At 49.7% G+C, this 23396-nt stretch overlaps 2 protein-coding genes across 2 annotated transcripts in view; one reads left to right on the top strand and one right to left on the bottom strand.

The window, feature by feature from the left end:
• Positions 1-23396, bottom strand: part of LOXHD1 (lipoxygenase homology domains 1) — a 194280-nt gene that overhangs the window by 61878 nt on the left and 109006 nt on the right. The window contains exons 18-26 of the mRNA XM_037806213.1: positions 20180-20340; positions 17142-17610; positions 16554-16708; positions 14586-14719; positions 9564-9733; positions 8435-8539; positions 6261-6389; positions 4970-5134; positions 1007-1188 (exon numbers count right to left, since the gene is read on the bottom strand). Of these exons, the coding sequence (XP_037662141.1) occupies positions 1007-1188; positions 4970-5134; positions 6261-6389; positions 8435-8539; positions 9564-9733; positions 14586-14719; positions 16554-16708; positions 17142-17610; positions 20180-20340 (1670 nt within the window). The remainder of the gene's footprint in view (positions 1-1006; positions 1189-4969; positions 5135-6260; positions 6390-8434; positions 8540-9563; positions 9734-14585; positions 14720-16553; positions 16709-17141; positions 17611-20179; positions 20341-23396) is intronic.
• Positions 1-23396, top strand: part of RNF165 (ring finger protein 165) — a 258137-nt gene that overhangs the window by 176070 nt on the left and 58671 nt on the right. The window lies entirely within an intron of this gene.

Here is a 23396-nt window from a genome sequence, read left to right as displayed (position 1 = left end):
CTTCTCTCGTCACTCCCGGCTACCAGCCCTAAACACCCACAACAAGCTTGGTCTGTCCCACCATTTGCCCTCTTTGCCATCGCCGGCCTACTCCGAAGTCTGGGTCTGCTGCCAATCAAGGAGCACATATCCCCAAGCCAATCCTGGGTTTGAATCCTACCTCCACCATGCCCCAGCTGTGTGATTTTAGATAAGATACTAAACTCTCTGGGCCTCGGTTTTCCCATCTTTAAACAGGTGTAATTATAGCATGAAGTTGTTATGAGGATTAGATAAGATCATACATTTACAATGTGTCTTTCTTTCCCACAGGGTCAGTTATTATGATGACTATAAGACTCTCTCATTAGCTTTGTTTGGAGGTCTGGGGTCCCCAACCAGTCAGCAAGCCCCCCGAAGGTGGGGTCTCACTTCTCTTGTGTCTCCCACCCAACCTAGCACAAAACTGGGCACACAGGAAGCACAATGAGCATGTATCGAATTGGAGTGTATGGGATACCATGGGGCATCCACAGCAACGAACCTACATCCATGGCAAACACCAAAAACAAAACCTCCAGATCCAGACCTAGTGGGGTACAGGGAGCTACAGGATGTTCTTCTGAATTGGACGTTTGAGATCCTAACCCCATGTGATAGCTGGTGGTGGGATTCCTAACCATGCTATGGACATTAGTCTGGGTTTTTTAGTAGCAGTGGAGAAGCCCATTTTGGAAAAATGCCTCAAGTTTCCCAACACCCTATCCATTCATTATCTCTTTTGATCCTGACCTCCATCCTGGAGTAGGCAAGGCCAGGGCCACCATCCTCATGGTTACTTGGATGTACTGAGGCCCAGAGAGGTTTGCGGAACTGCTCTTCTTCCTCTGCTAATCAGCAGCCCATACAGATGAAAGCACATGTGTCCTGCCATTGAATGCAGGGCTCCTTCTCCTGCCCTCTCTCCGGTGAGTCACCCCTAAACCCAGTCCCAGTTCCCCCTGGGCAGCCTACTGAGCCCAGGTACCTCCACAATGAAGCGGGAGGCCGACTTCCTCTCAAAGAACAGTTTCTGCTCCCTCTTGTTGGTGCACAGGTACTTCTGCTGGGTGCACACGGCATCGCAGCCGTAGATCACGATGAAGATGTTGGCATCTGTCCCCGCAGCAAAGACATCGCTGGTGTAGAGGGTGATCTCATAAGGGACAACTGGGGGTGGTGGCCCGAGGTCAAAGTCGCAGGGATATGAGAAAAGAAAACAAACACAGGTGAGGTCCATTTCTTCACCAGCACCACTCACCCAGATCCTCCACCAGACAACTGCAGCCAGGGACCTGCACCGTGACCTGGTTGCCTAGCAACCAAGGCAGTTTCCAGGCATCTCCAGCTCTCATAGAAAGCTCCCGTTCAGCATCCTGTCCCCTCAGATGAGGGTCTCCCACCCCTCACATCACAGAGCTAGTTCAGCAGGTTGGTTGAAAGCATAGGTTTTCACACAAGCAAGCCTGGGCGCAACGCCCAGCTCTGATCTAACTGTGCAACCTAGACAAGTCACTATGAACCTCAGTTTCCTCCTCTGTGAAATGTCCCCAAAGTGGCACTTAGCTATAAATGGAAACTTCATAGTTCAGGGAGCGACACGCTATCAGGTCAGCCAGTGCACAGTGGTGAGCATCCTTTTTCCTCTCCCCTCACCCCCTGCTCCCTGCCCCTCACCTGCCCCAGGTTGGCAAGCCCCCACCCCCAGCACCCCACATTGCACGTGGCCGCTTGCTGGGTTGGATGCTGAGGGGAGCCTTATGGATTCCTAATTAGTTTTCCTCACTTTAAATGGGTCTCCCTTAAGGGAGGGAAGATGAGGAGGTGAGGGATGTTCCAAGTGCACTCAGGGCCTTGGGATCAAAACTAGTCCTACTGGGGATCACATGCCCTTCAAAGAGAGGTCGACACACCCATACTGTTGGCCAGCAGCTTCCCAGCAGGCGGCTGTGGCGTGAGAAGAGACCAGCGTCTCTCAGTGTGGCCTGAGGATCCTTTGCTTCAGAAACTCTTGGGGGCTTGTTACAAATACAATGCCCAAATCCCTCCTCAGATTCTCTATGGGGTGGGCCCACAGATCTACATACGAAGTTTGAGCCCAGAAGTCTAACAGTGTATCATCAAGCACAGGTTGAGATCCATCAGCAGGGCACTTAATGAAGTTAGTAGGTAGTCACCAGTATTTTTAAAAGTATGAGGAGTTGAACAGAATCAAATGGAGAATATCGTTGTATATCACATATAGTAAGGGTTAATATTTTCCCTGTGACACTTTTATTTGTTGCATATGTATATGGGTGTGTATATTTACTCTAGGTCACAGGAAAAGAAAAAATTTTAACAGTGATCTTGACTCTTGAAAAAGGTCACCACTAGAAGCTGCCTTCCTGTAGGTGGCTCCAACCTTCTCCAGAGGAGGAATTTTTTTCATTTATTATCATTGTTCCTTTGCCATAGGACGGTAGTAGTAATAGTTATCATTCACTGAGTACTTACTACATCTCAGACTCCATACTAAGCTCTCTGCATTCCTTATCTCATTTAATCCTCACACCGACCCCACAGAGTAGGTATTGTTAGATCCCCATTTTACAGATGACAAAACTGAGGCAGAGAGTTAACATAACTTGCCCAAGGTCATGCAGCTGGTCAGTGGCAGAACTTGAACTTGAACCCAGTTTGTCTGATCCCAAAGCCTATGCAGTCAGCCTCTAGGGGTGGTGTTGCCATGAACTAGAGGCAAAGACTGCTGCCGGCCCACAAGCCACAGGAAGGGGCAGCCCATGCTGGTGACCACCAGCCCCTCAGTGGCCTGGACAAGGTCCTCAACCGGCTGGTGGGCCTCCACCAACGGGAAATGCATCCAGGGACCTTGCCAGGCCCTCAAGCAATATGCTATCTCTGCGACACGCATTCCCTTCCTCTGAGTCCTCTTGAATTTTACCCTGGTTTTGAGCGGAGAAGCTGGCAATAGGATGTGAGTTTTCCCAAGGCCAGCAGGCAGTGGGAGAAGCCCTGGAAATGTCTGGGCAGGAACAGCCCACTCTTCAGCCCTCATTGCTCCAGGCCTGGGCCCAGACTTGGCTCCCAGTTTTTAGTTCTGCCTGTGCTAATGGGAAGCTGTGTGTCCTCAGGCAAATGGCTTCACTTCTCTGGGCCTCAGTATCTTTACCTGTAAAATGAAGTTCAGCTCTGTGGTTTGTAGTTCAGTTTTGTTTTCTAACCATGGAATTCTTATAAATATATGTTCAAGAATGTTCAGAGAAAACTTGACTTCTCAAAGCTGAGATGCTGCCCTGGAGGGCATGAAGGGGAGGGCAGGCCCTTTCCCCTCTCAGCCTCTCCCTCCCCCACCAGCTGCCCTGACACCCCCTTCAGCTGCCAGGACTCTCAGAACATAAGGTGAAACCAAAGGTCCCTCCCAGTGCTAACAAGGCACAATTCTGGCATCAGGCCTTGACCCTGGGTCCTGTCACCCCCAGGGAGGCTGTAAGTATAGACCATCACAGCCATCCCTTCCTAATTTATGCACCTCTCCACATGGTCTCCACATTTCAGTCACTCCATGAATGGCTCATCTTGTTCTGTGTTTCATGGTTCTGGGTATACTGGGCAGCCTTGAGAACTGCCAACTCTAGGTCCCAACTTTCTTTCCAGCTCCCTGGGAATGATGGCCGGGCACTGATTCCCGCCATTCCTGGGGCTGCAGCCTCCGGGTCCCTGAAGTTTCCTGGTTTTGACCCCAGAGACCTTCCCTGGTCAGGGAAGTCAGTTCAGAGCAGCAGCACCTCTCCTCTCTGCATCCCCCCTTGGGGGACTTGCACGTTTAAGCTGGCTCTGCAGCTATTCAGCCTGAAACGTCAAGTCTTTCCTGCACACTGGTTGGGCAGATGTGTATCTAAGACAAAGGGCAAACGGATTTGCTTTAATATCAGGCTGGAGCTGCATATATTCAAGTTCAGGCCATAAGAAGTCATTTTTTTTGTTTTTGTTGTTGTTGTTTTTTGTACAGAGGAAGGCCTGCCTTGGGAAATGAAGGAAGAAACAGATCAATAAAGCAGATAGGCTGAGGAATATTTCCAGTTTGATCTGCTGCTTCTCTCATTTCCCTCTCTTTCTCCCCTCCCTGGATCAGTGTGTCTGTCCAGGACTAAGGGGGCTCCTGGGGCCAGGGGCTGCATCAGAGGGTTTGCTTCATACATGCTGGTCAGGGACTGTACCAGAGGGAAATGTTACTGTATTTCAAGCTTTGGACCAGAAAATATCTTGATGATCTGGTCATTTCTGGTTTAATTGCTTTAGGGAAAAAAAAGTGCATTGATTCATACTGTTTAAGTATGAGTTGTTTGGAGAGAAATCTTTTGCTACAGTTAGTTATTTAGGTAGTCAGTTTGTTTATTTCCGTTTGATTTCCAGTACCTAGTACATCCCTACATGTTTATATAAACTTTTATCACATAATTTCTGATGATAACGATAGAAAAAAAGTGCCAAAATCATCACTAAATTGTTCCGCTTCCTCCTTTCCTTCAGCCATAAAAGGAATTATATTTACCTTCTTTTCAAGTTCCTATTCTCTTCCCAGGGAGGAGAAAATCTTAGGGTGTCGATTTCTTTGGAGCGTTAATGACTGGAATAAGGGTTGGTGATGGGTTGATAATAATCCTTCTTAGTGAGTTAGACCTTTGTCATGCTTCTTTGGGTCTTAGAACCACCCTGCATTATCTCTATTTTGCAGATGAAGAGACTGAGCCCAGAGAGGGTAGGTTCTTGTGAAATTGGGAATAAGCCCCTGATTTCCTTTCCCAGGGCTCTGCCCATCACCTCCACAGGGCCCAGGGAATTTGGGAAAGGACACAAAGGCCCAAATATCTGCCTGGCCCGGAGTCTGTGCTGCAGGAGAGACTGGGGTGCTGGGAAGAGGGCTGGCCTGGCAGCGCGAGGTTCCTACATGGCGTGTACAGCCTCGTCTGCAGCTCTGCATGGAAGAGGTCCCTGATGATGGCCCCGTCGTCTTCATTCTTGGCCAGCCAGCGGCCGCAGGGAAACGTCATGCACTTTCCAAGAGATGGGGCGTCTACCTCCACCCAGTCCACAAACCAGCCAGGAGCCTTGCCTGGAGGGAGAAGAGACACGGAGCTCATTGAGGACTGCTGCAGAAGTGGGTCCCAGAGGGTGACTTTGGGACTCCAAAAGTGTCTCCCTCCTTCAGGGCTGAGGCCTATGTTTCCACCATTAACATGCCAGTCCATCAGTGCACAGCACTGTGAAAACGACTTCTGTTAAAATGTGCACCCAGCAGAACTGCTTACACTCTGGGCTGTTGCCAGTGAAAGCAGAAAGAGTGAAGGAGCAGGAGGAGATGGCAGGAGGGCAGAAGAGCCCAAAGGCGCAAGAAATAAGGACAAGATCCAGTGGAATGGGGCCCAAACATGGAGCCCAGGGATGCCAAAGAAAACCTGTATTCACAAGGAGATCATAATTCACTAAATGAAAGGGACAACATACAGCTCCCTGGCTGTGGCTTGTGATGAATGGAGGGAAAGGAAAAGTGGAGGAGATGAGGGTCCTCCCTGGGAAAATGTATGCTCAGGTTTAAAAGAAGAAAGTGGGACTTAGGCAGAGATCCTTGTCCCTACCATCCCAGGTGCTAGGACATGGGCCCCTTTCCTTAGGCTTCCAAGGGGTGGTTTTAGGAACAAGAAAAAAAATCCTACTTTACTGAGAGGGAACGAGCCTGTGGCACATCCTTTGTCTGGTCGCAGTGAGTTCCCAGAAGGACCAGCTAGAGCAGTGGTTCTCAAAGTGTGGTCCCCAGCCAACAGCATCAGCATCCCCTGGGACTTGCAGAGATGCAAATTCTCGAGGCCCACCCCAGCCCTCCTGAATCAAGAAACTCTGGGGGTGGGCCAGCAAGCTATGGTTTAGCAAGCCCCCAGGTGGTTCTGACTCACGCTCAACATTGAGATCATGAGCTTGATCAGTGGTCTCCAGCTGGCTGCACAATAAAATAACTGGGGGGCACGGGGGCTTTAAAAATCACCAGTGCCCAGACCCCAACTCACACCAGTTAGACCAGAATCTGTGTGTGTGGCCAGGGCTCCACCAGGCTAAAGGAATGGAGGAGGCTGCGCCATTAAGGAAGGCACATTCCCAGAAGCAAAATGTAGTTCCCCAGGATGCTTTCCCAGGTGGTCCTGGGGACCTGTCCGAGGTCCTGACATTCTTGGCAGGGAACAGACCTGTATTGTCATGGCCGATCCTGACTTTCCACAGGTCTCCCAGGTCCAGCGTCTCCACCGTGAAGATTTCAATGCTGCCCCTCTCAAACTTGTCACTGTTGGTCTTGGAGGACTTCAGGAGAGTCATTCCTGCCAAGCAAAGGACCTGAGCACGACTGGGTGGGCTGGAGACAAACCTGGCCTGGCCCACCCATGTTTCTGAGCTTCCGTCAGATCCAGACCATGCAATTACCAGCCACTAAGCATACACATTTTGCATTTTGGAGTGTGTCTCCTTTTATTGAGCTTTACAATAGCTCTTTGAGGAATGTCTTTTTATTTCCCTCTTCTATCTAAAGAAAGGGAGACACTAAGAGATTAGGTGACTTATCCAAGATCATCAAGGAGAGAGTGGTGGGACCCAAACTCCAATGTCTGCTCTTTTTCCACGTCCTGCAAGTTTCTCCACATGGGGAGGGAGCCAGTGACAAAACCACCCTTCTCATGCTCCCTGGGGAGATGGTGGCCCTCCTGTGGGTGTAGGGCACGGGGAATTCTCTGAAGACTCTCCCATGGATGACAGAAGGAAGCCTGACTTTGAATGCCACCCACCAGCCATCTCACATAGGGTAATCTGTCCTGGACTCCGGGGTCAGTCTGAAATTTGCGGGGTTCTCAGAGCCATCACCATGCACCTCCACAGCAGTACACACATTTCCTCCAAGTCTCCAATCTCCTTACCCTTTTAAATCCCAGCTCTGGGCCCACCTCATACAGGCAGCCTATTGATATTCGTAAGAGTTGCAGAAGCGTGGCTCACGTGCATGCAGAGACAGACAGAACTCAGTCCAATTCCCGGCTCTACCACTTACCATCCAGGTGGCAAATTACTTAAGGTCTCTGAGACTTAGTTTCCTCAAATGTAAAAATGGGCTATCTTAGTATCTTCCTTCTAGGGTGATGCAAGGATTTAGCAAGATGATGACTGTTGAGTGCTAAGAATGTGTGTAACACATAGAAAGCCCGCAGCAAACCAAAGCAGTTGTTAGGGCCCATCAATATCGTTGGCCATGGCTTAGTAACTATTGCAATCAATAGTTACTTATAAGTTATGTTCACCTTATTCTTTTATAATGTAAAATCTGCATTATATCTAACCTTTAAATAATCACAATATTATTGTCCCTTTGTCCCATACATTTTACATGTTCAAGTGCATTAAATCCACAACTTTATGAGGCACTTACTAGTTTCATCCCCATTTTAAAAATGAGGGAACTATGGCAGAGAGGCTAAGCAACTTGTCCAATGTCACACAGCTAAAAATGGAGGTGCCAAAATTTGAACCATCAGGTTCCATAGCCAGTGCTCTCTACCACCTGAGGGCAGGGATTAGGACCATTTTCCAACAATGCTTGGCACAGGGCTCTGGAGCCAATGGGTTTTGAGTAAATACATGATGGCCACTTGAGGGATGACTCCTCTCTGAACTTAGACTGAGAGAGGCTGGATGGATGGCCCAGATGGCTGCTGACTCCAACCCTAAATGACACCCTCTCCGTGGTCAAGGGTAGAGGCTCCAGAATGGCTCCCAGATTTCCTGAGCACTTCTTACTGAAAGTACCCTAGGCTGTATCTCCTTGTAGGTTGGGAGGAGCCACCATTTCCCAGGTAGCTATTGGAGGCAGGGTTAGGGCTACAGCTGCTTCTAGAAGACATAGTGAAGAGACGAATCACTGTGTGTACTGGGGGCCCCTTCATTATGGTTTGGAAAGGCAAACAGAGTGACACCTCCAGGAAGGACACAGGAAATGGCAACAGCTTTCAGGAAGCTGAACACTGGATTGGGCATCACTGCCTGAGGAAGAGCATGCTGAAGGAGCGATGATTCCCGTGGCTTACACACATTAGGGTGGTAAAGGTAACCACAAGGACAGGAGGGAAAGCAAGGGGCTGGAGTGCAGTAGGGCTGCCTTAGTAAGATTTAGGAAGAATTTCCTAAAAAACCAACCTTTACAACCCAGGTAGGCAAGTCATTTTTAGGAAAAAAAGAACTGCCTTTTTCCCACAGGGCTAGTTGCATGCAATCTGGCAAGAGAGAGGCATGGCCAGGATTTCCTTGGAAACTACTGCCAAGTCTTCCAGGCTCCCTGGGCAGGAATGTGGGTGGAGCTGGGCCCGTCCTGTTTTCTTACCAGTGTCATCTTGCATGCCAAAAAGTGTGATGAAGACATTGGCATCTGTGCCTGCATTCTTCTTGTCCCCGGTCTTTATGGTCACTGAGAATGTGGTAGATTTATCTGCCAGAAGAGGAGCATGGAGATGTGAGTGGTAGATTGCTTCTCCCATGAAGGGAGAAGTGGGGGCAGAGGGGGGGAAGGGGAGCCACCTCCTCCAGAAGGGCTTCTTTGATTCACCCCACCTGGCTCCATCATTCCAATTCTTGCCCTGCCTCTTCAGTCCTGTAATTGGTAATGGGTAATTTCCATGTTTGTGTTGACCATTCTTATGAATAGCATTACTCGTAATGTGTGGTTCTGCAGTCGCCTTTAGTCTAGAAACTTCCTGAGGGTAGAGATGAGGCCTCCTTTGCCTTCTGCACACACAGGAAGCCCTCAAATCAAGAGAGTTGATAGCATGGCTAAGAGGAGAGTTAGGGTGATCACAGGGTCAGAGGCTTGTCAGCCAGGAGCCCCAGTCTGACTCCTCCAGGCAGGAAGGTGTTTCAGGGATGTGAATTCCAGGGAAGGGAGCTCAAGTATCATAGACGTCCTGGGGGTTACCATTCATTCTTTCCCTTGGCAAAAAATGTACTGAAACCCTATAATGTGCTTGAGGGGAGGACACAGGACTGAATCAGAAAAAGCTACAACCTTTCTATCCTATCCTCTCCTATCCTGTTCTGTTCTGTCCTGTCCTATCCTATCCTATCCTATCCTATCCTATCCTATCCTGTTCTGTCCTATCCTATCCTATCCTATCCTATCCCACCCCATCCCATCCCATCCCACTCCATCCCATCCCATCCCACTCCATTTCCATCCCACCCCGTTCCATTCTTGACCATAACTCTATAATAAGCCATGCACTATATTCCCAGCCCTAAGCCAGACCCACGGGAACACACCCCAGCTCACCATCCCATCCTTGTCCATGGAAGAATGAGAGGGTGGTGTGTATAGATTGGCAGAGGTGGAAGTGCCCAGTTCCCATAGGGGAGGGAGGGAAGATGGAGCTCTGGGTGAGGGAGAGGAGAGGAAGGGCCTCCGATGCCCTTGAGAGGTGAGGAAAGATGCTGGAGGGAGGACATAGGCTCTAGGAAACCTTTTTGCTCCAGGGCCAGGTTGTCGAGGGGGTTGTTGTCACCACCTCCCCCACCCTCCTCGTCCTCGCTCTGCGGCAGCACGTAGGACTCATCCACTGGCAACAGCTCCCTGGACAGCTGGCCATCATCCTCCTCCACTGCCAGCCAGCGTTGGCATGGAAAATAGTACCTGTGGGAGGTGTGGGGGAAGATAGAGAATGTCCTCTGGGACCATCTCATGCAGGATCAGTAATGGGCTGAGAAATGTGAGGCACCCCTGTGGGGCTCCAACTCTCCCCTGTCTGACCCCACGACTTTGCCCACCCATCCTACCCAGCAGGGGAATCATCTCATTGGAGCCCTCCACCTGGGGTGGAGAACAAAAATCAGGACATGGTCTCCAGGCACCCCATTGACAATGCCTGTGTGACAGTGCCTGGTGCATAGTAGACCCTTGTGCTGGTTTGAAGCTGCTATGTACCCCAGGAAAGGCTATGTTCTTTAAATCCATTCTTGTGGGGGCAGATCTATTGTGGGTGGAATCTTTTGATTAGATTATTGCCATAGAGATGTGACCCCACCCATTCAAAGTGGGTCTTGATTAGTTTACTGGAGTCCTTAAGAGAGCTCAGAGAGACGCTTAGAGAGAAAACACTCAGAAACATTTTGGAGACAGCTGTTGAAACCAGTTCTTTGGAGATACTAAGCTAAGAGATGAAGCCCAGAATTTGCCTCGGAGAAGCAGAGTGAGAACACACAGACACTTAAAGACCACTGGAATCATAAGTTGAAAGCAACGCAACCCAGGAGCAAAGGACCAGCAGACGCCAGCCACGTGCCTTCCCAGCTAACAGGGGTGTTCCGGATGCCACTGGCAATTCTTCATTGAAGGTATCCTCTTGTTGATGCCTTAGTTTGGACACTTTTATGGCCTTGGAATTGTAAATTTGTAACCTAAGAAATCCCCTTTAATAAAGCCAATCCATTTCTGGTATTTTATATGGCGGCTTTAGCAAACTGGAACAACCCTCAACCAGGGTACCATTGGATGGAGGTATCAAGAAGGAGAGGAGCGTATGAGGACTGTCCCAGCCCTTTCTGGTATTAATCTATTAGCCAGAGCTAGCAGGTGCTCAAAACATAATTATTGAGTTCATGGATGTTTACAGAACTACCCAAAGATGATTCTGGAACGTTCAAAGAGTGTGGCCAAGAAGCTGGCACAGCAGACAGCTGGGGCCATGTAGGAAGGCAGGGAGGGGAGGTTCCAAGTCAGACTCCTCAGTGCGGAGGCCTGACTCAGTACACTGAGGCACCAGGCAGGAAGGCAGGCAGGACCAGGGATGGGAGGCCGCAGAATGTGGCAAATAAGAACTCTGCCTCTGAGCTAGGCTCTCTGGGTTTGAATTCTGGCTCTGCCACTGATAGTCGAGAGAATTTTCTGTACCTCACTGTGCTAGGTTTGCCGGATTGAGCTAGGGTTTTTGTGAGGATTACATGAGTTAAACATTTAAAATGCTTATAAAAACACCTGACTCAAGGTAGGCTCTCAGTAAGAACTTGCTGGTGTTATTTTTGCTGTTGTTATTATTTTATTGCCCTTTCCTTCTCTTCAGCCCATAGCGTGGGCTGGGCAGCTCCCTTCGGGCTACTAAACTCCCGAAACAACTCAAAGGGTCTGAGAATGCAGCTCCATTGAAGTTGGGGCCTTTCTACCCCTTGTGCCCCCTTCCACAGGCCTGCCAAGTGCACACAGACATTCAGGAACTGGCCACAATCTGACAAGGCCAGAGTGCCACCTCCCTGGGAGCCCCATCTCCATCGGATCCCCCCACTCTCCAATGGCCTCATGGCCAATGTGTTAGAAGAGCAGCACCAGAGAGCACGACTTCAGTCTGGGGGCCTGGGTGGCGCGGGAGGGGACAACTTTATGCCCATGGCTACAGATTTAAAGGGCAAGAGAAATGTGATCTAGAGTGACCTAAATTGAAATGCAGTTGGATTAGTGTTTAAGTGAGAAATGTGTACTGTTCCACTTCTCAGCCTTTACATGTATGGAAGGGAAGGTTAAAATTTGATTTGGTAAAATAACTTATGAGTAACAGACTTCAGTTTCAAATTATGGCTGAGAAAGGGAGAGAGGCAGAAATAAAGGGGTGGAATCAGGGCAGAGACAATGAGAGTGTGGGAAGATGGAGGACAAGGGCACAGAGAGACATGCAAAGTGCTGGGGAGACATTTCCAGGGAGAAAGAAAAAAGAGAGACAGAAGAAGTCACAAGCCTTCCCATATCCATGGAGGGACCAGGCACCCAGAGAATCAGCTGTGACTTCTAAGGAGGGAGATCTCCCTTCTCCCTGAAACACCCACTCTGAGACCTTGCAGCCCCTCGGCAAGCTCACATCCACAGCATCGACAGACAGATCTCCTCTGAGAACCTGCTGCTGCAACAGAGGGAATCAGAGCAGGAGCCAGGACTGGCCTGAGTGCTGGACTTTTGGCCTAAAACTGTATGGGAGTGAGCCTTTGGGGGGGAGGGCCTGGGCGAGGGGACAGCAAATGGCAAGGCCTTGTGGTATCTGCTGGGTTCAAGGATCAGCAAGGAATGAGCAAGGGGGAGATTAGGAGGGAGATAAGGAGGGGTGTGGGGCAGACCATGGAGAGCCAGGCAGGCCATTGGAAGGGCTTTTGGAGGCCAATGGGGGTTTGTGGACAAGGAATGAGGTGGCCCTGACCGCTAGATTGCGTAGAGAATCGGAGCTTCTGGGGCAAGCAGAGGGACCAGTCAGGAGGCTCTGGCTTGGTGGTGGTGGTGAAGATGGGGAGAAGAACAGGACTAGCGTGGGGTGAGAGGCACAGAGGAGTCTGGGATGCCAAATTTGCAAGGACGCTGTTGACCTGGTCAAGGGCAACTGATGTGTGATGTCAGAGTTCACAACTCTTTTTGTCTGCAATGGTCATATTGCTGAGCTAACAAAGGCCACAGAGAGCCTGGAAGGCCCCGACACTGCTGGGGAAGGCAGTATCGCTCCAAGAGAGAGAGGGAATATTCACTCTTCTGATTTTGCTTCTTCTGAACTTCTGTAACTGTGTGTCCACCTGAGCAGGCTTTGCTGAGAATAGCTCTTGGCTTGAAGGTTGTTGGAACCAGCTCATCACAGGCCCCATGTTCCAGCTTCAATACCAAAGGGAGCAAAGAAGTATAAACAGGCAACAACATAAAAAGATGGGAAGGGAAGAGGAAGAAACCAGGGAAGGGAGGAGTAGAGAAAGGAAGGAAAAAGAAAAAGGGAGGGTGGAAGAGAGAGGAGTAATGAGAAAATTCCATTCGCAACAGTGTTATAAAATACCTGGGGATAAACTTAATAAGAATGTGTAGCAGCTATGTGTAGGGAATTGTAAAACATCACTGAGAAACATAAAGAAACACTTGGATAAATGGAAAGGTGTCCCTGGGTGGCAGCACTTACTGTTCTAAATATTGCAATTCTCCCCCCTACATTTAATGGCAGAACAATCAAAATTCTAATCGGGATATTTTTTCAAATCATTTAACATCTTGATTTGAAAAAGGTAAGAAGAGCTAACACTTTAAAGAATAATGAAAGAGGATAATAACTGGCAGATATTAAAATAGACCATAAAGCTACAATAATTTAAAAATTGTTGGGCTGGCCTAGAAACGCCAAATCAACGGAATGGAATAACTGACCCTGACTGAGCTGCAAGGGAAGCTGAGGATATTCACAGTTTGTCTCCATTCTTTTGTTTCTGCAGCACCTGATTTAAGCATCCAAACTTATATTCCTTAGATTTTCAGAACTTCTTGAGAAGTAAGCTGGGCTGGCATCATTCAGTCCATTTAACAGAAGAGGAAAAGAAAGCCCGAAAAGGTAGAGCGGCTTCTCCAGGTGGAGAGGGTGAGTTTCTGGCATTGGATGGACCCCAAGGCCAGGATCCTGGTTCCTGGCCATGGGCTTCTCCCATGGCCCCTGTGCACCATCACAATGACCTAGCAAACCACAACATGGGGCTGTGTGTGAGCCGTGCCTCAGTGTCCCTCTGCAGAGCACTCTCCTCGGCTGGAGGGGCATGGAGGCGTGGGAGAAGCAGTGATCCCTTGATAGCAATTCTGATATTCTGAGCCCTGTGGGCCCCATGCCCTGCAGAGAGGGGAGTGCGACAACAGGGCCTGCTTCAAGAGACACCAGGAGACAGGCATTCGGAAAATATTTTTTTTATCCAGCACCCACTAAATACTGGGCCCAGGAGCACCCTTGCAGCCCCACAACTCACTCAAGATCTTGCTTGCTTTCCTCTCTGCCTCCCTCTACCCATTTCACTCCACACATGGGGCCCTGAGAGGCAACATGGCCCAACAGTGGAAACACACCCGCTTGAACTCATGGTCTGGCCTGCTGGTCCTGGCTCCAGCACTAATTAGCTCTGGGATGGGGCTTTGCCTCTCTGTGGTGTGGGCCTTCATCTTCACCCAAACTAGCTGACACAGTAGCTTGAGTCTAGAACCGGGGTCGGTGAGCTGTGCCTCTCAGGCCAAATCTGGCCTGCCTCCTGTATTTGCATCCCATAAACTAAGAATGGTCTTTGCATTTTAAAATAGTTGGAAAAAACCTAAAGAAGAATATTTTGTGATATGCAGAAACTACATGAAATTCAAATTTCAGTGCCCAATAAAGTTTTATTGGAACGCGGCCCTGTGCATTCCCTTAGGGATGGTCTGTGGCTGCTTTCACGCTACATGGGGGACTCGAGTACTTATGACAGAGACCGTGTGCCCTCAGAGTCCCAGATGCTTGCTACCCGGCCTTCACAGAAAAAGTGTGCTTCTCCCTGGTCTCCAATGTTAAAATAATGTAGTGGAAGTGGCTTCACCAGGGAGATGCCAGCAGGTGAGCCACTGAAGGTCTGGCAGGGAGGGACATTATTCCAGGCCATCACCTGTCCACGGCCAGCTGCATGGGCCCCACTCACGTCGCAGCCAGCCGGCCCCCAGTCCCGCTGCCCCCCAAGCTGACACTCACGTGACCTCATTGGTCAGGTCTGTGATGTCGATCCTCTCCAGAAACCAGCCCGGTCTGTTGCCTGTGTTGTCATGGCGAATCCGAATCTTGGTCAGGGGCCCCAGGTCAATGGCGTGGATGGTGAAGGTGTCTGTCTGTGGAGGGCCAGGGTGGTTCTCAGAGGGGTAAAGCCCACTCCTTTCCCACCTCCCCCTCTGCTACATCCTCCCGAGATCCTGGGAGCTGACTGTAAAACCAAAAGTATGGAGGGGGTAGAAAATGCAGTTGGTCTGTCTGCTGTTTGGTGTGCTTCTCCCTGGTCTCCAAAGTTAAAACAACATAGTGGAAGTGGCTTCACCCAGGGAGAGACGCTCTGTCTCCCTGTGTCCCAGAAGGTGGAGGCAGGGGTTGGAGGGTGACGGTGACAAAAGTGTTGTAAGCATGTGTGTGTGTGTGTGTGGGGGGGCTGCTGCTTGGTGTGTGCAGAGGCCATGGGCTGTGGGTGCAAACCACAACTTCCTACTAGGCACCAGTCGGTCCTATGCGAAGCCCGTGATTTACAGAAACGGAAAACTTGCACTTGCTCGCCACCTGTATGGGAAGACAATGTAAGTGATACAAATGTATGTGGTGGCTCTGTTTCAGAGGAGGCAGGTGGCACCCAGACCTGATAGGTGCATGGCATCTTGGCTTTTCCTTTAACTTTTTATTTTGAAAAATATTTCAAACCTAAAGAAAATTTGCAGGAATGGTACAATGAACTTTTGTATACTTTTCACCTATTTGCAACATTTGCCTTTATATCTCTCTCTATATATAGATTGCTTTCTCTCCCTCTTTTTTTCTGAATCATCTACAAGTATGTGGCAATACTATTATCTTTTATCCCCTAAATACTTCAGCATGGATTTCCTAAGAATAAGGACATTCTCTTATATAATCACAGTACAAATCCAAAATCAGGAAACTTGACATTGGCACAATATTTTTAATCTAATATATACTCCATATTCTAATTTCACTCAAAAATTGTCTAACGCAATATTTCTCCAATCCAAGATCACAGTGGCTATAATTTTTAAAGAAAAGTACCAAAAACACAGAAATAAACCCTGATCCTCATGTAATGGGAGAGAGTGTTGAAAGAAAAAGCAAAGGGCCTCAAGCAATGAGTCCCAAAGTATTTTAAGGGCTTGGTTTTTTCTTCTCCCTCTGTGTTGATGACTGAACCTGGCTTTGGGATGAGGGCAGGAATGGGAAGGGTGAGACAGGTGGCAGTCAGGGGGTATTGGAAAATCTTGAAGGACAAAGATTACATCTCCATTCTTTCCACTGCACCCCAAAGGATGAGGTGCATGCATTTCTTCCAGGAGTCCAAAGCCTTCTGTGGCTTCACTGCCTCGGATTCGGTGCGGGCTTCTCAGCCGACCCCTCGAGCCCCCCATTCTCATCCCCACCCCCACCCCCTACACTGACCTGCTCTCATCTGAGCTTTCCAGAGGCAGTGCCCACTGGGGCTCAGCACTGGCCATAGCCGAGCTGGAAAACTCACAGCCCCTCAAACTGGCCTTCCCCAATCCCACTCCACACCTCTGCTCCAGCTGTCCTGTCTTCTGAGAACACCCTTCGCCGTTGTCTGCATCCATCCACACCGCTCTCGGTTGCTCCTCCCCACTGAGTTTTCCTGAAGGCACCATCCTATAGTAACCCGTCCTCCGGGGAGCCCTGCTCCACCCACTCGGCACCTGAGGATCTGCTCCCTGATACTATCTGCTGGTTGCTTCCTGTGGATCCGCTAGGCGGTGGGCTCCACGGGGGCTGGAACTCCTGTCTGTACTTGCCTTATATCCCCTGCCTCAAAATGCCAGTGCTTTCAGAGTAGGTGCTTACATAAAACCTAGTGTGTTGGGTCGGGCTGGGAGGTAGAGTCAGAGGACACCAGGCCCCAATCCACCCCCCACCCCCAGAGCCAGAGAGCCCTGGCTCTACCTGACCCTGCTCGAACTTGTTGGACTTGTCTGACTTCTTCAGGGGCCGCTCGCCCGTGTCCCCGTACTCCTCGCCGTAGATGGTCAGGTAGACGTTGGCGTCAGTGCCGGCCTTGGGCACGTTCCCTGTGATCACCTGGACCTCGTAGGTGATGGCTGGGGACACGGAAAGAGGCAGCACTAAGGACCCCACAGCTGTGGGGTGAGCCTGGGGCTCAGCCCTGCAACTCCAGCCAGATCCTGGGAGCGGGAAGGACCTACGGACACATCTAGACCAACCTGGGGCTGAACCCGCCCCCAGCCCTACCCAAGACTCTCCTTCACCAAGAAGCCCGAGAGGCCCTGGCAAAATTTGTCTCCCATTTGGTTATATCAAAATTCTATCAGGGCTCCTCCTAAAGTCATGGATTCATCCTGAGAGCCTCAGGACGGGGGCACTGCTTAACCCTAAACAGAATTATTAATGGTGGCATTTCAGGCACAGGCCAGAGGAGCTATTTGGAAACCACGATGGTGGTCAGCTTTCTGGCCTCCATGTGCAAGAAGTGCGAGGCGAGGACCCCACCCCTGGGCCCCCTCTCAGGCTTACGCTTGGGCCCCTGCTGGCCGGCGGGCACCAGCTCCACCACCAGCTCGTTGTCCTCCTTGCCCCGGGCCAGCCAGCGGTGGGTGTCAAACTTGTACTCCTTAATCACCGCCTGCATCCCGGGCCCAAACTCCTCCTCCTCCTCCTCCTCGGTCTCCTCCTCCTCCTCCTCCTCCTCCGAGGACTCCTCAGACGACGACGAGGACTCCTCGTCCCCCTCGTCCTCCTCGTCGCTTCCCTTCCTCTTCTTCTTCTTCCTCTGCAGCTTGGCCTTCAGCCGCTCCTTCTGCAGCAGCTGCCTCAGCTTGTCCTTCTCCTTCTTCCGCCGGGCCTCCTCCTCGGGCGAGAGCGCCTCCTCCCGCGCCACCAGGTGCCGCAGCCACAGCGTGTCCACGAACCAGCTGGGCCCGAAGCCCTCGCCCGTGTGCCCCAGCCGGATCTTGTAGATCTCACCCACATCGGCCGCCTCCAGCTGTGCCAAGGGCAGGGCAGTGGCTGGGGGGTGCTGGTGGCTTCCCACCCTCCCCCCTCCAGCCCCCCGGCCAGCCCGGAGCAGGACCTGGGGTGGGAGTTACTACAGGGCCGGGAGGCCGGGCCCCTCCAGCCCACCACAGCCAGCCTGGACCCTTAGCCTTTCAGGCGCTTCTCAGCCTGGCTCCATCCTCCACCAAACCCAATTCCCTCTCAGCCTCTGCGATGTCAAGCTGGTCTCACTGCACTCTCTCTCTTTTTCACCCTCTCTTTCTTTCAAGCACACACACACACACACAACACTCATTCCCACTCCCACACGTTTGCTCATGCGGTCCCCTTGCCCAGACTGCCCCTCCTCCACCCCTAACCAAAAGCCTAGGCATTCGGATTCCTGCACTTTATTATTATATTTTTTAACTTTGCACCTTACTGTGTTTAACACTGAGTACACGTAACTTTTGTAATAAGCAAAAATAAATAAAAAAATAAGTGTAATTTTTCAAAAACAAAAATCTCAGATCCTCCCCCCAGCACCCCCCTTGGCCTGCAGCCTGCTGTCTCTCCCTCCCCCAGGAGTTGGGGGAGGCCCAGAGCTTAGCCCCTGCCCTGACCCGTCTTGGGTCCCCTCTGGGTCTTTATGAGCAGGTCTTCTCTGCCCACTCACTGTGAGGAACTGCCTGTAATTGCTTCTCTTCTCCCAGGGGCCCAGCATTAGGCTGGTTCAAAGGCAGTGTTGAAGGATTTAGCTTTTCTTCAAAGGATCCTTGGCCTTAAATCATGATGCCACTTTTCTGAGCCTTGCCCTTTGGGGAAGGACCATGCTGAGGTGAAGTCTGACCCTGCAGAACTTGGGGGTGGGCTCACCTGGGTCCCTGCAGGTGGGTCCTTCTTAGAGCTCCCCCAAGCTGGTGGGCCTTGGCCTGGTGGTTTGACACTTCTCAATGCCTGGTCCCACCAGGGCTCCCATTTGAGTGCCAGGGCAAACTGAGTTGCTAAGTGTCCCCCAGTCAAACCTAGATGAGAACTCAGGCATTCTGACCCCCTGTTCATGAATCCACGATGCAGCCAAAACCTCCCTTGCAAGAAAATTCCCAGCCAGGATGCAGTCCAGGGCCCCTAGAAAGCTCAACGCGTTCTTCTCAGTTACTTAGGAGCTGGGCAGTCCTTGAGCACATCAGATCCCCTCTCCAGCATCTCCTGGGTCACAGCATCCTTGCAATCACACCTCACCCCCACTCTGGCATCTGTCTGTCCAGCCACAAATGCATCTCATCTACAACCCCCTTCCAGCCACACCATCAGCTGACATCCAGAAGATATACTTCTCTGTTACATTTCCATAACTTGTCACAATTTCCCGAGGGCTGTCACTGGCATGACTGTTTTGTTTGATCATTACAGGGACTCTGTGAGGCAGGCCAGGCAAGTGTTGTGACGCTGGGTCTTAACTGATGAAGTAGCTGAGGCTCAGAGAGGTAAAACGCTGGGGCCTCAGCCTCCTTAGCAGTGTCTTGAGGGGGTCTGACTTGGATAAACCCAGGATAGGACCCCGGCCCAGATCCCAGCTTAGCCAGGCCCTTCTCTTCTGGGCACTGGGTTAGGAGACTTCACCAAGGGCCAAATTGCTTGTTGCACACACACATGGACACACACCCACAGAGCACACAGCATGAACAGGCTCCCTGAACACACATATCTGCAGCCACAGGTGCAGGCATGCACACGCACACATACTTGCACCACGTTCTGCATAAACCATGCATGTGTCCCCCAAAGGGCACCAGTATGGAATCTTCCTCTTCTGCCAACAACAGGCACACATTCTCATCTCTTTTTTTCCTCTACTTAAAGGTGTGCAAAGGGAAGTGAGGAGGCCTGGGGCACTCAGAACGCATCCACGAAGCTCCAAAGTGTCAGTGTCCTGCCTGGGCTCTAATAGGCTATAGGACTGTAGCTCAGAGGCCATAGGGCTGGGAGTGGATGAAGTATCCAGGGCCCTGGTGCCATATTTTGCTAAATTAGACTGATCTATTCCTGTGGTTCCCAGAACTGGTGGCACATTCTTATCACTGGTAGAGCTTTGAAAAGCATATCCAGGGAAATAACCCAGAGGTTCTGATTTAACTGTCCTGGGATGTGGACCAGGCAACACCTTTTACTTAAAGCCCCCAAGGTGATTCTCAAATGAGGCCCATGGGTGAGAACCACTGATCTGGTCCAATCCCTTCATTTTCAGGCCAAACACAAGGATCCAGAGAGGAGGATTACTATCCAAGCTCACAGAGCAGAAAATCCAGGTCTTCTCACTCCCACTTCCAAGTTCTCTCCACTCTGCCTTAAGCCGCTCCCAGGAAACCCACAGGTGCTGAGGGAACCCTTGTCCCACTTGTGCTCAGGCAGCAGCCTGGGAGGGGAAGCATTGCCCACCGGCTGGAGGGAGGCGGCCCGACTCTTGAGTGAGCGCTGGCTAAGGAAGTAAGAACAGCCAGGGAGGCACCCGGGGTCCACCCGACCCACCCAGCCAAGGCTGGCCTGATTGGCCTCCTCGCTGCCCTAGCCCCACACACCTGGAACGTGTCCTTGGAGGCCCGATCAAAAATTTTCGAGCGACTGGAGAGGACGAGCACTTCCGTCTTGCCTTCCTCACCGTAGATCTGCAGGTAGACTTGGGAGGTGGTGCCTGCACCACCCACGTCCCCCGTCCAAACCTCCACCTCATAGTGGACCACTATGGGGGGCACGTGGGGAGAAATGGGACATTTAATAGTATCAGCAACAACGATAATAACAAGACAAACATTCCCCGAGCTTGCACCACGTGCCTGGTGCTCCATAGACATTAGCTCATTTAGTCCTCTCATTAACACCAGGAGTAAGTACAGTCATTCCCATTTTGCAGATGGACAAACTGAGGCTTAGAGGAATTGAGTAGGGGGTGGAAAAGGCAAACCCAAGCAATCAGTCTCCAAAGCCCAGGCATACACTGCACTACCTGTGTCTTTGGGTACCAGGGATGGGGAGTGGCCAACACACCAGCTGACGCTCCCTGCTGTGTGCCTGACCCTGGGCAGACACCATGGGGCAGACAGAAATAGAGGCTGTTTGCTTCTTTTCCTATCTTGAGTGAAGGACAAGGGGCTGGGAGTAGGATGTCCATTTAAATATTTGCACCTTTCAGATGATACCAACAGATACATCATCACAGGCAGAGTTGTTTATGTTTGGAAGCAATATTTCATGAAGATGTTAGCAGATGGAAAGAGGTTAGATGATAGAAAGGATGCACCACAGAGGGCACTTCCCAATGGAGAGCAAAATGTTTTCCAGAAAATTATGGAGCCATATTTTTTCAAAGTGACTGTCACAAGACTTGTCCTCTGAGCAATACTATAAGACAACATCAAATTTTTTCAAGTAAATACTGGTATTTTCAACAAGACGGAGGATCTCCCCATTACCACGGCAATGTGAGAAATTTCCTCACACTGGGGGCTGGAAACAAGAGGACAGTATGAGATCCTGAAAGGGCTGAACTAGAGCTACCAGGCTCAGCTGAGAGGGAGGGTGGGATGGGGTGTGGACAACAGACGGATTCTGTGAAAACTGGCATTTGGAAGAGAGAAAAGCCCCTACTGCTGCCTCCCTCACTCTCAGACTACAGGAAGCCAGGACAAGAATGGACAGAAAGGAGCTTTCAGAGAACAAGAATGAGTTATCAAACATGGTGGCTGAAATAAAATATTCAACAGGAAGGATAACGTTGAGGACATTTAAGAACAAAAAGGAAATTTCCCAAGAACAAAAAGACAAATGGCTGAGAAAAGGCAAGAAAATCAGAGGAAGTCCAACATTGAAGTAAACATTCAGTTTTAGAAAGAGAGAACAGAGGAAAGAGTTGGAAAGTATCAAAAGAAATAATACAAGACAATGTCCCAGAGAAAGAAAAATGTTTCTAGATTGAAGGAACCCAGTAATTCCCAGAACAATGGATGAAACTAAAATCACAAAAGGTAGTGAGGGCATCATGAAATTTCAGAATGTCAGAGATAAAGATGGGAACATATAACCTTTTTTTTTGGGGGGGGGGTAGGAAGGGGGGGAGAGAGAGAAAGGGAGAGAGAAACCCAAAGTGGGGGATAAAAGAATGGCATCAGACTTCTCAACTGCTACAATGGGTCCTGGAAGACAGTAGAATGATTCTTCCAGTACTCTAAGGGAAGATGAGTTCTAGCTCAGAATTCTATAACAAGCCAAGCTATTAATCAATTGTAAGAGCAGAATAAAGACATTTGCAGATATGTACGTTCTAAACATTTACCTCCCATCCATCTTTCCTCAGGAAGACATGGAATCCAGGAAATAAGTGCTCTAACCCAGGAGAAAGAAAAAAGAATTTTCCAAAAAGATGGTAAAAGGAAGACCTGTGAGGACAGCTGCGTTGCTGCCTAAAGTGCAGGAAAACAGAAGGCTCCAAGAGGAATAGCTCAGGGTGTGGCTGGAGCAGGGGAGGTAGGGAGGAAAGCAAAAGAATTCTTGTTGGGTTTGAACATACCACTGGAATTTTAGTTCTGTTGGAGACTGGGAGATAAAAATAGCCATGTGTATTTGGAAAACTATACAAATGAAAAAAATGAGACTATTAATTCCAGAAAAGTAAAAAGCTGTATGAAAAAATTAAATGCAATTGCCATACAGTAGGTGAATTCGCAGTGAGTAATATTTACACAGTCATAATAACGTAAATATTGAATATCGATTTAATTAAATGTAGGACTGGATGGAGGCGAAGTGTGTGTGTGTGTGTGTATGTTTGTGTGTTACAAGAACTAAATCCTTCTATAGTTGGAAGTCAATAGATAATATCTAAGACTGAAAAATCAAGAAACTGACAGGCGTATCATGCAAAATTATAGAAATAAATTTCAAAGGAAAAAGCTGAAATAATTAAAGTGATCTCTGAAGAAGGGGAGAGGAGAAGTGATGAGTAAGGGAACTGCTGATTTTTATCTTTATCTTCTTAACTAGCACTTGTGTTACCCTCCTGAAATCAAGTTTTAATTCATAAAAAGAGAAAAGGAGTTATTTTTCCTACCTTAGCAGATGGAGAATTACAAAGCATGTGCCTGTGACGCAGCCTTCTGGGAACTTACAGGCTAATTGGGGAGATAACATGCACACAGGAAAAGACCCCAGTTTGGAAGAGGTAGAGGTGACTTTGTATTGGGGTTCTCAGGGCAGCTTCCCGGGGAAGTGAGCCTGGAGCGGTTGGATTTAGAAACGCGGAGGTGAGGGAGGAAACATTCTCTGCGCTAGGTTTTGGCCCCACTGTCTTCCTGACCTCTCCAGACAACCTCGTTTCTTGACCCCCATCATGAACTGGGGCTCGCACATCATGTGCAGTGGTGGCCAGATCACCTGGAACTTCACCTCCTCAGAGAGGTCTCTTCTGCCACATTGTCCAAAAAAGGGCTTCTGTCGCACACGCCATTGCTGGACCCTTATCCTACGTCATTTTCTTCCCAGCTCCTACTTGGACATTATCTTATATATCTATTGTTTGTCTCTCCTGATGGAAGGTAAAGTCCACAAGGGCAGAGTTTGGTCTGTTTTGCCTCCACAAAGCCTAGAGCAGTGCCCAGCACAGAGATACACTCAATGTATATTTACTGAACAAATAAGTGAATAAACAATTTTATCTCCTCACCCAGTCGTTGCAGCAGAAGGCATGGAATCTGTCTCAAATCCCTGTTATATACGGGATCAAGTATGTACATGTCCTAATAA

Source organism: Choloepus didactylus, chromosome 16, assembly GCF_015220235.1.
Source record: "Choloepus didactylus isolate mChoDid1 chromosome 16, mChoDid1.pri, whole genome shotgun sequence".
NCBI classification, from domain to species: domain Eukaryota; kingdom Metazoa; phylum Chordata; class Mammalia; order Pilosa; family Megalonychidae; genus Choloepus; species Choloepus didactylus.
This window is presented reverse-complemented; position numbering and strand designations above follow the sequence as displayed.